Source organism: Aethina tumida, chromosome 2 (assembly GCF_024364675.1).
Source record: "Aethina tumida isolate Nest 87 chromosome 2, icAetTumi1.1, whole genome shotgun sequence".
NCBI classification, from domain to species: Eukaryota; Metazoa; Arthropoda; class Insecta; order Coleoptera; family Nitidulidae; genus Aethina; species Aethina tumida.
Window position 1 is genome coordinate 38,777,781 of NC_065436.1, and position 13,895 is coordinate 38,791,675.

General features: G+C 29.4%; 4 protein-coding genes and 1 non-coding gene across 7 annotated transcripts; 3 read left to right on the forward strand and 2 right to left on the reverse strand.

Annotated features, from left to right (window-relative positions):
* The first annotated feature begins 2,309 nt into the window (after window positions 1-2,309).
* On the forward strand, window positions 2,310-5,437 carry LOC109602310 (syntaxin-17). Its single transcript, XM_020018654.2, has 4 exons — window positions 2,310-2,537; window positions 2,597-2,792; window positions 2,855-3,185; window positions 4,996-5,437. The coding sequence occupies exons 1-4, from the start codon at window positions 2,313-2,315 to the stop codon at window positions 5,249-5,251; spliced, it is 1,008 nt and encodes a 335-aa protein (XP_019874213.2). The 5' UTR covers window positions 2,310-2,312; the 3' UTR covers window positions 5,252-5,437.
* A 335-nt stretch (window positions 5,438-5,772) lies between these two features.
* Window positions 5,773-8,514, forward strand: LOC109602308 (mitochondrial DNA helicase). The gene is made up of 8 exons (XM_020018652.2): window positions 5,773-6,350; window positions 6,406-6,623; window positions 6,744-7,168; window positions 7,221-7,371; window positions 7,428-7,577; window positions 7,634-7,822; window positions 7,880-8,200; window positions 8,305-8,514. Exons 1-8 carry the CDS (start codon window positions 6,086-6,088, stop codon window positions 8,434-8,436), a joined length of 1,851 nt encoding a protein of 616 aa, XP_019874211.1. The 5' UTR covers window positions 5,773-6,085; the 3' UTR covers window positions 8,437-8,514.
* Window positions 8,515-8,669: 155 nt separating this feature from the next.
* Window positions 8,670-10,426, reverse strand: LOC109606696 (enoyl-CoA delta isomerase 2). 3 transcript variants are annotated; one of them, XM_020023234.2, is made up of 3 exons: window positions 10,288-10,426; window positions 9,432-9,679; window positions 8,670-9,371 (listed from the first exon to the last, which is right to left on the reverse strand). In XM_020023234.2, exons 2-3 carry the CDS (start codon window positions 9,662-9,664, stop codon window positions 8,852-8,854), a joined length of 753 nt encoding a protein of 250 aa, XP_019878793.1. In that variant the 5' UTR covers window positions 9,665-9,679; window positions 10,288-10,426; the 3' UTR covers window positions 8,670-8,851. The 3 variants fall into 3 exon arrangements, with proteins under 3 accessions (XP_019878793.1, XP_019878791.1, XP_019878792.1); XM_020023232.2 differs by lacking the exon at window positions 10,288-10,426 and adding an exon at window positions 10,155-10,267; XM_020023233.2 differs by lacking the exon at window positions 10,288-10,426 and adding an exon at window positions 9,743-9,999.
* Window positions 10,427-10,652: 226 nt separating this feature from the next.
* Trnaw-cca (transfer RNA tryptophan (anticodon CCA)) lies at window positions 10,653-10,724 on the forward strand. Its single transcript has one exon. It is a non-coding gene; the product is annotated as a tRNA-Trp (tRNA).
* Window positions 10,725-12,267: 1,543 nt separating this feature from the next.
* Window positions 12,268-13,882, reverse strand: LOC109606697 (GPI mannosyltransferase 2). Its single transcript, XM_020023235.2, has one exon. It carries the CDS (start codon window positions 13,739-13,741, stop codon window positions 12,299-12,301), a length of 1,443 nt encoding a protein of 480 aa, XP_019878794.1. The 5' UTR covers window positions 13,742-13,882; the 3' UTR covers window positions 12,268-12,298.
* Window positions 13,883-13,895: the final 13 nt, after the last annotated feature.

Sequence of the window (13,895 nt, forward strand, 5' to 3'; positions counted from 1 at the left end):
TCCATGCAGCAGAAGCCCTTCTTCTATCTTTGGTCGCGCAAACGGGCCGCCCTGCGCTCTCCCGTTTAATCGCCAGATATGATCCGATCCGATCCGATCCGATCCGATCCGATCCGATCCGACCCGCTTATCACTTTTGCTTCCTCTGTTCCTCATTGGCAGATAGATCATGTCTTGAGTAAACTCCCACATGTTTCTTCGAATGGAATCTGTATCGAAAAAAACGCGTTGTAAATAAGATTTGTTATAGAAAAAATACTGTTTACATTCCCACGAAAGAATCCCACGCACCGACATAATTTTATCAATAACTTATTATCAATAATGTATTTACATTAACCGCCTTCGCCTTTGAGTTAGGATCTTGAGAAATATTTGCTCTTGTGGCATTCATCATTCATTTAGTAAAACGGTTTGTTTAAATAATGATACACAGATTAAAGGGTACCACGTAATAACATATCCTATTAATTCGGAGTTAGGTGCAACAATACAAGTACGTGTGTTGCGACTCTCCGATGCCGATGCCGATGTCGATGCCGATACCGGGAAACAGTTTTCAAAACAATTACACAGCTTGGTGTAGGTAAATTATAGCAAATACGACGGAAATTGCCTCTCGTTAAAATATTCAAACATCGTTGTCGGTCATTTTATTGCTTGCGTCAATATCAGCGCACGAAGACAGAAGAGAGATTTTTAAATATTTGCCATCTATTAAGCCTTTTTTGCAATAATTGCTTAATTACGATAAGACTTGACTTGATACTCGGTATCATTTAACTTCCTTGAAATTTTTAACGTCTCGTCCGATAGATGGCTCCTTTTAAGGCGAATAAAGACATAGAACCCAAAAACATCTAATTATTACCTCTATAAGGCATCTCTTGTTATAACAATTCATTCAAATCGAATGAGAGTGCCTTTAACAACTTTCAGGAAAAACTTCGTTCCACTCACCACATATACAGAGTGACGAATCATTTTATTTTACTTCATTAATTGTGCAATTTAAAAATAAACGTATCGAATTGCCGATGGCATCTGGGACAAATCCAATTTACCTGGACGGTCGTTTGTTTGCGGATTTAATTAGAATTTGATCGCATTTGAGCAATCGGCGGTGGTAAGTTTAAATGGTTTTAGCCCATGATGGTTAATTGAATATTCTGCAGTGTACATTTAATTTAGATAGTAATCAAATAATTAAATATTCGTTTCGAATTCGAATTAGCACCGGTTTACATCGGACTGATTGAATTTACACGTGGTAAAATTAATTTATTGCTGTTTGTCCGGCGTGTGTAATATTGTTTGTGTTCGGTGCGCAGAATTAAATTAGACTCTGAAAAGGGGATAATCGTTCGAATTTCGCAGACCGGTCCTGCAGCGGTTTCCCCCCCGATGACCGTGGGTGGAAAACATGATATACTGTTTGGACCGGGTGAACAAGTATCCATAAATAAAATTTCGGCAGGACTACCTTGTGCACACATTGCCACCTGTTGTGCTGTCAGCACCGATGCCCGGACCCTTGACCTTCAATAACTTAACAACAATTTGCTAAGGCGAGACATGCACATGCACAAAAATAGTGCTGTCCTGCGCCAACGAACATGCCTGTCCCACATTTGCATTTTAAAAATAAATTCTTTCTTCTTTAATCTCCCGCTTTACCCCAAACGTCACTAAGCATCTAGTCAGACTACATCATGTGACTTAGAACTAAATTAATAAGTTTCATTAAAAAAATTCCTACGTTTCTATATATAAATACATACATCTTTCGAAAACAGTAGAAGTCTGTCCCATAGTGGGAAACTTACTGTCTCTATTGAAAACGATGTCTCTTTCAGGATTCAGATGGACCAAACTCTTTTTCTACAGTATGTTAAAGTTACATTTCCTACACTCTCAACAGGATAAACGATCTCACTAGAATTTAATTAATTGCTATGAAAATACTGTATAAATAGTATTGAAATGTTACTTATACTTTTGAAAAAGAAAAACAAATTTAGATTTTTACACTTTTAATGCGTTTACATCTAAAGACACTAATCAATGAAAAAAAGGAGAATATGTTTGTCCAAAAATTTCTACACTGCAGTAGGACTATATAACTTTTTACAATTTATATATAGAATTTAAAATATTATTATATTAATTGTAATTTATAATACAAGTTATAAAAATTATATTTGTATTAGTTAATGTTAGCGACATCTATTTAAACTTAGACGAACTCAGAATCCTTATCCTAGTTATCTTTTTCAACCATATTTCATAATATCAAAATAAGTTTAAAGGTTATGACAATAATCAAAAATGTTGTGTATTCGTTACTGTCAAAATTGTTAGTTCTTTGTTTACAATTTATAAAAATGGCATCGGACATGCAGCCTTACAAACTGGCTTCATCGTCAGTAAATAAACAACCTTTCAAAATAATCGAGATACCTTTGACGAAATTCACAGGTGAAGTTATTCCACATCATGAAAAAATGTTTGAAGACTACAAAAGACACATGAATAAGGTCAAAACTGCGCATAATATTTATACTGATAACGACAATATAATTGTTGGAAATTACAGGTTTTTGCAGATCAAGACAAAGTGGAAATAACAAAACATATCAAAGAAAAAAAGAAAGTGTCTAGGCAAATTAAGGATTTAATGTACGAGTTAGACACACTTCGAACTCAAGTTCAAGATGTAGATCTGGATAAATTTGATGTAAAAACTCTGGCATTAAGAAAAACCTTATTAAAACTTATTTCTGGATATGCAGGTAATTTAGAGTATATTAAAACAATAAAATCATTATGTATATTATATTTAACTATATTTTAGATATTGAAAAAACTGCAGATAGAATGCTTTACCCTTTAGGAATGCAGAAATCTCAATCCAGTATGCAATCTTATGATTCTGAAAATCCATTTGAAGGAGCCCCCCAGCTCAAAGTGCAATGTGTCGAATCAGTGAAATTGCACAATTCCGAAAGTACTTTAACTGAAATGCAAAATATAAATCGAGAAGTGCAGGATCTCCATGAAATGTATGAACAGTTACATGGAATGATTGATCAACAAGCCCAAAGTGTTGAAATAGTTGAAGAAAGTGTTGCTAGCACATCAGTTAATGTAGAGAGTGGCACAGGATTTTTATCAAAAGCAGCTAAGTAAGTAATATATATTTTAAAATTCTTGGATACTAAATGTGTGCATACATACACAACTTATATTTAACAAATTTCTTCAATACTACATCATTTTTAGGTTAAAGCCCACTAAATTTCTTCAATTAATTGAAAGATTATCCTATAAAAACCCACATAAACAATATCCTAGCAGTACTTTTTACTGTTAATTTTCATTTCATTATCTCTCCCATTTTATTTATTTTCTAAGGTATGCAAAATTCAGTTTGATTAGGTCATTACTAAGTTAGAAGGTACATTAGTAATTTTCCCAGCAATATTTGAATTGTTTCTTGTATTATTTATTTACTCCAAGTAGTTAATCAAAAAAAAAGTATTTGGTTGCCATCAAAAATAAGAGATAGATGTTCAGGATGTTAAGACATCAACAAAAACGCATTTGATGGATTCTGAAACTGTAATATTGCTTTCAAAATATTAACCACTATAATTCACAACTTGTTACTTTAAAAGATAATATTTGAATTTATTTTTTAAATCACAAGCCTATATTTTTGTCAAATGATTTTTTATTTTGATAAGATTTAAATGATTAATTAATTTTGTGTAAATGTCGATTGTTTTAATTGATATTTCAAGAACAATTTTTTTGAAGGATATAAATTTAGTTAATTTGTTTTTTCCAAGCTAACACAATATTACATTTTTTCGGAATATATCAAATGTCTATAAAGATGGTAAAATTCTTTTTGCAATAATAATATAAAAAATTAGGCACTAAATACCAACTTGCGATAATTTGTATATCGTGGAAATTGCATGACGTGTAGTGGGAGGTCTAAAGGCGATATGGGATGTGTAGTATTGTGTAATATAAATGATAGGCATTGTTATTACAATAATAAAGAAAGAACAATTACGAAATGGCAATTACGTATTATCAATACATATATTTTTTCTTTTAGCTGGATTATAAATATACTGAATTTGTACAAATATAACGCAAACAAATAATTCCTTCAGCATATTCTACTTAAAATAAAATATTCCAGCTGATGCAAAAGCTTAGGCTTTTATACTTTATTAAAAACCTAAAAGAAATTATGTATGCTTTTAAAAATAATAATAAGACAAATTTCATTTCTTAAAAAATTACATATTTATCCTATACTCATTTTATTTCCTCAAGTACGTTAAAATTGTGATAATGTGTACTAATGTAATTAACTTGTTTGTTTCATTATAGCTATTATCATTCAGACATAGTTTTGTACTTTTTAGCCAGTAAGAAAAGAGTTCAGAGTTCAAAAATGTTTTTAATCCAGCAAGTAGAAATTATATGAAATCTTCTCTATAAAACTCTAAATTTCTAAAACGCTTAAAAAAAACGCTGGGTTATCATTTAAAACTGCTCCTATTTCTTCAGAATCAAGAGAGTAACTAATTTTAAACTAATCACTTCTCTCAAGACATTCATTGAACATAACTTTTATTTTCGAAAAACACGATTGACTTTTTCCTTTGGAGTCATCGTATTGTGCGATGTAATTCATATCCAATATGCAAAAGTATAATTAAATAAAAATAGAGCAAATTTTCATAAATAATACATTCCTTCAGAAAAATATTGAATATTTCTTCAACAATTTCAAAATGTGAAAATTTGCCCTAGAAAACGTCTGTGTTTTGTGGAGAATGCGTATGATTTTCATAATCTGTAAACTAGTGTTATTGACTGGTTAATTTATGAAATGGCTAAAAAGACCAGCCACATTACAAAATAGTTTTAATTAAATTAAAAATGTATGTAACCATGAAATTAACATTTTAGACTAAAGGTAGCCACTTATCCCCTGACGGGTGCATTTTTGGGTACCATAATTGGAGGACCAATAGGTCTTTTAGCTGGCATAAAATTTGGAGGGGCGGCTGCCGTAGGCTGTGCTTTGGCTGGGTACACTGGAGGAAAATATCTGAAGGAATCGACCCAAACGGAACCTATCGATTCTGATACTGTAAGAAACGAAAACACTGAAAATGAACAGTTCCAGCAAAATAACACAAATAAAAATAAAAAGAATAAATGACAATTGTGCAGCTTATCTTAATTTTATTTTCAACGACATGTACATACTTCTTTTAGTATTTATTAAATAGGCTAATAATCTGGTGTATTTTTCTTTCTTTTTAAGAATATTTGTAACAGTTTTATTATAATGTAATTAAAATACCTTATATGATTGATTGTGACTGAATTAAATTGTTGATTATTAGTTCCTTTTTCTTTTATTCCATTTTATTGTTGTGATTATTTATATACGACCTTTGACTGTTACCGGGAAAACTGACTTAGTATATCAAGAATTTTTATAATATATTTGAATATTAGTAATTAGTTCATAATTTTTTTGAGCAACACAACACGACAAAGAATAAACCTCACAATGATTTGTAGAACAAAACCTAAAGTTATAATAATAATGAATAACGTTTGGGATATGTAAAAACGATTACATCATAAATCACCAAAATCCGAGAAATTACAGAGTCTGTGATAAAATAGAAAATAGGTTATTTTCCTATTTACTCCGATGTTTTGTTTAGATTCTGTCATCTGACAAAATTTACATGTGTTTCTTTGATCTACGGAGTTTATAACCTCAATTATTTTTATACGAAAATTAGTTTACAAAATAAATATAATTATATTTTAAACCCGAATAAAATATTTTAATATACTATACTTATAAAGATTTTCTTGTGTTATATATACACAAAATTAACTATTATGGTGAATATTGGTTATTGTCCTACTCAAATTGGCAATATTTACACACTTTACAAATTATAAATTTTGTATTGTGGCCGCAAACAAAAATAATTTAGATCGATAATGTTTTCGACCGAAAAATTTTTGAGAAATGTGCCTTCTTAAGTTCGCAAATCTTAGAACCGTCATCAACAGAAAATCTAGATTTAATATACTTTTTTCAAAATGTATTTTTACAAGAAACTTTACTGATATATCTTCAGACATTCCTGAAGTATCATCAGCCTTAATTAAACGTGTTTTAAAAAGCAATAACATTGGTTATGAAGAAGGGTATGCATGTTTTATGACTGAATGTGTGTTATGTAAGAAAAATGCCAAAAATCCAAACAGAACTTACATTAACAAAACTACTGGTAAGTTAAAAGTATTACATTTCACAATTATAAATAATAATGATTCTATCTAAAGGTATGTACATGTGTAGCAACTGTAAAACAACAGGAGATTGGAATGAATTTCAGTTACACATTGATCGTAAAAAGAAATCAAAAAAAGACAGATATTTGGATAACGTGATAGATAAAAGGGAACTCTTAGCCGAAGCTCTGAGAAGAGTACAAGAAGACTCTACAAAATTAATGGTATCAGATGACTTGCATGAAATCCTTCACAAGTTTAAACTTCCAGTGAGTACATTTTTTATATTACAAATTATTTTTTAATGACAAAAAAGATAACTTTATACAATCGACAAATAGACTTACATTTATTCTAAATTTTACCATGTTTACACCTTTCATTTGCAGATAGTATCAAACACATCTATTGAAAAATTAGACATAAGATTGAACCACAACAATAATAAATTATATTTTCCTTTAGAAAATGCAGAGACTGAATTAGTTGGATATAGAGTATTCACAACAAATGCCAAAGAAGAAGTGATTCCTGGTTTAGAGTATGGCGGAATTTTGATTTCAAGAAATCTAAAGAGCAAAGACACCGCCATTCTTGTTCCAAATGTATCGGATTTTTTGGTACTTGTTAATTCAAATTTACCTGGCAATATTGTATGTTTACCCAACGGTGTTCACAACTTATCACAGTATATTTTACCCAGTTTGGAAAGATTTAAGAAGTTAATATTGTGGTTGGGCAATGATATGAAAAGTTGGGATTCTGCAAGGCATTTTTCAAAGAAACTAGGACAAAAAAGATGCCAATTTATAAGGTGTTTTTATTTCTTATACTTTTAGGAATTTTTTCAAATTAAAGTATTTCAGGCCATCTGAAAAAAATAATCTACCTCATTTAGTGAAGGAATCTGAATTAAAAATTATATTGAACACTGCTCAACCTGTAGTTCATAAATCTATTACGACCTTCTCAAGTCTGAGAGCAGATGTGTTATCTGACTTGCAAAATATTGAAAAAGTAAATATAAAACAACACTTAAACATTTTATTATAATACACATAATTCTTATTAAGGTTCAAGGGGTGAAATGGAAACGATTTCCGACATTAACCAAAATACTTAAAGGGCACAGGCGTGGCGAATTAACGGTAATAACCGGACCAACAGGCAGTGGTAAAACGACATTTATAAGTGAATATTCTTTAGACTTGGCCATGCAGGATGTACGTATTTAAAAAAATCTAGATATACAATACATATATTATTATATACTCTTTAGGTAAACACATTATGGGGCAGCTTTGAAATTAGAAACGCAAGATTAGCAAGAACGATGTTACAACAAATGGCAGGCCTTCAACTAGATAAAAATTTGCATTTATTTGATCACTGGGCAGATGAATTTGAAAAACTTCCAATATATTTTATGACTTTCCATGGGCAACAAAGTATTAAAGTTGTAATGGAGGTAAATCTCTGTTTTATGACTGACTTGATTGAGAAGATGTTAATAATAAAATTTAAGGCTGTGGAACATGCAACATATGTACATGATATATCACACGTAATAATTGATAACGTGCAGTTTATGATGGGCATGACGGAAGAACAGCGTCACATGGATCGGTTTTGGAAGCAGGATGCGATCATAGCGGCATTTCGTACTTTTGCCACAAAGAAAAATTGTCACGTCACGTTAGTCATTCATCCAAGAAAAGAACGAGAAGACGAAGATCTGACCACCAGTTCTATATTTGGGGGTGCCAAAGCCTCACAGGAGGCTGACAATGTACTTATTATACAGGACAAAAGGTTGACGTCTGTTAGAGGAAAGAAGTATTTGCAGGTGATGAGTAATTTGTAAATTTTGATTCCGGTTTAATTTGTTTTTCTATGAATATGTTAAAAATCAATAATTAACATTATTATTTTCAATATTTATTGTTTAAGGTTGCAAAAAATCGATATAGTGGAGATCTGGGAATAATGACCTTAGATTTTGACAAATCTAGTTTTAGTTTTGGAGGTAAAAAAATCAGAAAATCAGAAGAAATAACGGAAACGACTGATACGTCACCATAACTGTTAAGTTACAAGTGCCATTTTTAATATATTAAATTTTTATATATTTTATAATACAATAATAGTATAAAGAAAGCAGAAGAATGTATTTTTATTACTAAACTAAACTAAACTAAACTACTAATCATATTTGAAAATCAAATATTTACTAAATAATTTTCTTATACTCAAAATTCTATTATGTAATGTATTTTCATCTTCTTTTCATTATTATTAAAAATAAAACAAACAAATATTTTGAAATAACAATAACTTTATTGTTCTTTTCTTACTACAAAAATAGAAATACATTAATTAATTTCATGCTGAGAGTGATTTATTGATTGAAAAGTATGTCTCAGAGGTCGATAGATAGATAGATTAACAAATTGTTTAAAAAATATGAAACTAGTCTAAAAGCTTAAGTATAATTCTACTAAAGCTTACTTCTTCGTTTTAAAAATTGCATTATAGCAGCATTAAACTCTTCCGAGTTCACACACTGGTGAAGGGCTTTCGTCTCTATATTATTACATTCATTTAAAGTAGTGAAATTTCTTGTGATTAACTTTTTGTTGAGTTTTACACTGTTAGGAGACAAACTACCATATTTATGTAAATCAATGATAAACTCATTTAATTGGTCATGAGGTATAACTTTGGACACAAACCCAAACAGATAAGCTTCTTGCGCCGTCAATTTGTGATTTAATAGGAGTACTTCACTGGCTTTACTTCTTCCTAAGATGGCAGGAAATGTGTAACTTGAACATGCCTCACAGCATAAGCCCAGCTTAAGAAATGGTGTATCAAAAATAGCTCTGTCTGAAGCGTACACAATATCGCATAGGGCAGCAGTTGTAGCCGCAATGCCTATTGCTGGCCCATTTACCACACTGATTATAATCTTGGGGTAGTTTATGAAAGCTGTTACCATATCATGCACCAAATTTAACCTTTAATAAAAAAGTTTGTTAATATGTTAATTGAAATTTTTTAAATTGTACAACACAAACCTTTCATTGATGTCTAAATTAGATGGAGCTGTAATATCATTTCCACTAGAGTAATAGTCTCCTACACCTGTTAAAATTGTTATTACAATTGAGTCATCTTTGGCATCCTCATTTAATAATTTTGTTAGATTTAAATAAATCTCAGGGGACATGGCATTTTTCCGATTCGGCCTATTAAACTTTATTATTCTAACTCCATTTCCTTTTTCCAAAAGTAGCTCCTGACTATTCATTTTTTTAGACACTTTCTACAAATTATATTTAAATATCACATTAAAACAATCACATGTTACACAATCATGGTACTTTACATTAATTAAGAACCAAGCACCATTTGGATTAAAGTCATATCAAATTAATAGAATTTTATATATTGGCGCATTCGCTTTTAAAACATCTGATGCGTTTCGGAAGGTTCTTCCCGAAAATATAGATTTGGGAGATATGATGAGATGAACAAATATACTAATAAGAATTGAAATTATGTGGTTCTAAAATAAAAGTCTAATAATTAATTGTTTCAAAATGTACAAATATACCATTGTTTAAGTCTGCAAGCCTATCTAATGAATAGACAAAACTAATATGATATATCTGTTTCTACATATTGGAACAAGCCAAATGTTTCATAAACGTATGCTATTCACTGAGCATAATTATAATTTTATAAAAAATATCGCACATACATACATCCATAGTTTTTTATAAATATTCAACACTTACTACTATTTAGATCCTGTATTACTACTTTTTCAATGCACTCTATATATTTATATATTATTAAAAATGTTACTAGAACACGTAGTGTTGTAAATTTATAGCAGGTTGGTTTTTATATTATTTAAGTGATACCTACCAAGTGACCTTTGATTATTGACAAATTAAAGGTCAATTTATATTTTTAACTCGCTGAGAAAGAAGAATTATTCCGTTTTACACAAATAATGGAGGTCTCTCTCATATAATTAAATTAGATCTTGTAACTGGCAGAATATGGTTTCACCAAAATTTTATAAATAAATAAAAATAAAATGAGGTTAGGTTAATAAAATTTGTCATTTGATTAAATTTACTTAGATAAGGCTTAATTCAATCAATATTGTTAGTCAATATTTAATATTTCATAAATTTTAAAATTATTGAAAAAATTATTTATATATTTCTGTTTATTTATTAATAATTAGTAAACTAGAATCTTTTTTATAGATAGGTAATTTCATAGACTCCGTGGCGCAACGGTAGCGCGTCTGACTCCAGATCAGAAGGTTGCGTGTTCAAATCACGTCGGGGTCATTAAATTATTTTTGTCGCAAAATAATTTACAATACATAAATTAATGAATTGATCAAAGGCCACTGCCATAATAGAAGTCATGACGTAAAACCATGCTAAATAATGTACTATTGTTGTATTATTATATTTGTTTTAGTTTCAAGAAAATTGATAAAATGTACATTTTTTATTCTATGTTTAATAAGTTAAATAAACTCTCAATATATTTATTAAAACAATTGAAAAAAGATTTCCGAAATTTCCAAAATGTAACTACAAACATTTGAACCCCACATTTAATTGAAGATATTTTGCGCATGTGCAAAATTTTGAAGCATGCGCCCAGATATGTGTTTGTTTACCTCTCATTGTGACGTTTAGCACAGAGAACAATAAACAGAACGAATTGTATATAAAACTAAACACCACTAGATTATTAGAAACAAATTAAATATATTTGACTGGACACCGTTCGGTTCTCTATACATAAAACATGAGGTAAGTTATGTTCTAAATGGTTTACAGTAAAAGAAAAGAAGTGTTTCAAATGAAGTCTGGTTAATTTACATGATGTGTGTTTAAAATGTAATAAACTTTATATTTTAGTGGTCCCCGAATGGGAATGTCCCAAATGAATGGTACTAACAGGAGGATGTCAAATTCTGTAAAGCTTCAACCGAGTGATAGACCGTATTCTCAGCATGATGATCTGATCAAATACATCCATGATTCGTGGTCAAAAGTTGAATCTGACAAAAGCTCAAACAGAGTTATATATTTTGCAGAGAATACTGATAATCCTATTGTTAAAGATTTTACACCCTTTGACTTGGAAGCATATTGGGGAAGAAGAGTGGTCTCACAACAATCACATCATTCATAGCAACATACAACTAACATGGTTAATTTTTTTCTAGTTTTATTTTACTATCGATCATCGTCTTGGGAAGCTACAAATATCTCTTTTTATATTTCAATAGTTTTGGGATCACAAATACTCTCTTAAAATTTATTATTGTATGTAACATTGATTAATGCTAGGTATGTATCACGTTAGCAGAAAACATAACTATTAAATACTAGTTCTGTTTGTGATTCCAATACATCTGCACTGATTAATTATTACATTTAATTTATTTAACTAATTGAATATACATTTTTTAATTTGACAATCTACCGCAATATCTATTTATTTAGAATCTTTTTTATATTTTTATATATTGCCACAGTATTCTTTCCATCTAACATTCCTTAGAAAGGTGTAATTAATTTAACTTTATACATATGTTAATATATTTTATATTGGTATTGTATTGGACTAATTCTGTATTATTGAATTCATTAAATCTATTTAAAAATATATTTGTTTTATTCAATTGTTGAAATAAGTAATTATGTAAGTTTAATTTTTTTCAATTTCAAATTATTTAATATTCTCCTCTAAATTTTTCTTTAAAGTATATTCTATTAATACATGTTTGGATATGTTTGTATAAATAATATGAATGTAAATAATATTTTTTGTGTGTCTTTGGGTTGATATTTTAAAAATAATAATGCCATATATGTATAAATTTTATATTAATAACATTATATTATGTAAATGGTAAATAATTACAAAATAAAATAGTTCCAATAAAAAAGTACGACATAAAGTACAGTTTAATAAACTTTTCCAAGTTTGATGAAAATTTCCCAAAGAAAAATGATTTTAATACGTCATTTTTAAAGTTGGTATTTTGTAAGTGAAAAGCACTAATCCAATATACGAATGGGGTTGATGAACATAACATTCTTGTTGAAACTTGGATGTGAACGAAAAGAAGACAAAATAAAGAAAAGGCAAAAGCATGAATAACGAAAACGAACAATGTGGATTCATACAGAATATTGAAATTTTTAGATTTTTCATATAATCTTTTAAATGAAAACAAATGAAGAACGTTTCTTGAACAATTTCTTTTTAAATAAAGTAAACAGTTACAAATGACAAGAGCTAAAATTGGTGTTGCCAATACAAAATTAGGTATCTGTTTAAATTCGTAGTATCTTAAAAATCCTACATTCCAATAATGTTCTTGAACATAAGAATATGCTACCGGTATTTCTTTGGCACACCAACTCTGATTATGTTTAGAATGCTCTCCTGGTAAAACAAATCCCTGTTCGTTACCATAATTTTTAACATACTCAGGTAATACTACATTGAAGTCCTTACAGAATGTATCAAAACAAAATTGTTGATATAATAAAAATGGTAGTAAACTCAGCAAAATGTACATAAACATTAGCAACAAATACTTAATTATAAAAATGAACTGCATTATATGATTTTTAGGAAAATTGTCAATAAATAAACAAATTAACATATAAATAAAAAAGCCAGTGTTCAATACTCCATTAGATCTTGTACAAGTACTTAAACTAATTGGTAAAATAAAAAATAAGTCATTGAAATTTGCAACTGTAGTTTTATCAGAATATTTGCGATAAAATTGCAAACAATTCAAAATACTCTTGAATGTTAAGTATGAAAATAGAGTTTCAGTATATGGAGCTGAAAAAAATACAGAAGCAGGATTAAAACTAAACAATACAGCTGATTTATATGCAATGCTCGGATATAATAATATCTCTGATAACTCATACAAAGTAGTTGCTGCCTTTATAAATATAATACTGTTAAATATAAAGAATATTAAAAGCAACAAGGAATCAAAATTAACACATGTAATAAAATTTTGCAGAAATATTGCAATCAGTCTTACAATTACTGGGTACAGGGGTGGAAATGCTATAGAATTCTCATATGTGTATCCATTTTTTGCTATGTGCATATAGTATTGGGCATCCCAACGAAGAAAACCTCCCAGGAAGTGTTGAACAACTTTGTCGCAGAGTGATTTTTTCTCTTCCGTTGCATATCTGAACACATCTGGCTGATGATCTTCAATTAGATGATTAAAAATGTATTGTGTTATAAATACAAGGGCCCGAGAGTAAATAGCAATTTTTAAAACTTGATTTTTATAAATCATAATGACTTGCTGACATTTCACACTTTTCCAGCACTATTTGGCAGTGGGTGACGTGAACTATCCTATTGTATCTATCCTATTTTTACATATCTATCAGCAATTGATACGAACGTTAGGTAGTACATTTAAGGTTATGTCAGTTATTTTAGGTTAT

Coding starts and splice junctions, on each gene's coding strand:
- LOC109602310 (XM_020018654.2), top strand. CDS start 2,313: ATGACAATAATCAAAAATGTTGTGTATTCGTTACTGTCAAAATTGTTA. Junction 2,538..2,596: donor ACAAAAGACACATGAATAAG/GTCAAAACTGCG, acceptor TGGAAATTACAG/GTTTTTGCAGATCAAGACAA. Junction 3,186..4,995: donor TTTTTATCAAAAGCAGCTAA/GTAAGTAATATA, acceptor TTAACATTTTAG/ACTAAAGGTAGCCACTTATC.
- LOC109602308 (XM_020018652.2), top strand. CDS start 6,086: ATGTGCCTTCTTAAGTTCGCAAATCTTAGAACCGTCATCAACAGAAAA. Junction 6,351..6,405: donor TTACATTAACAAAACTACTG/GTAAGTTAAAAG, acceptor TTCTATCTAAAG/GTATGTACATGTGTAGCAAC. Junction 7,372..7,427: donor ACTTGCAAAATATTGAAAAA/GTAAATATAAAA, acceptor ATTCTTATTAAG/GTTCAAGGGGTGAAATGGAA.
- LOC109606696 (XM_020023234.2), bottom strand. CDS start 9,664: ATGAATAGTCAGGAGCTACTTTTGGAAAAAGGAAATGGAGTTAGAATA. Junction 9,372..9,431: donor AATTTAGACATCAATGAAAG/GTTTGTGTTGTA, acceptor TTTTTATTAAAG/GTTAAATTTGGTGCATGATA.
- LOC109606697 (XM_020023235.2), bottom strand. CDS start 13,741: ATGATTTATAAAAATCAAGTTTTAAAAATTGCTATTTACTCTCGGGCC.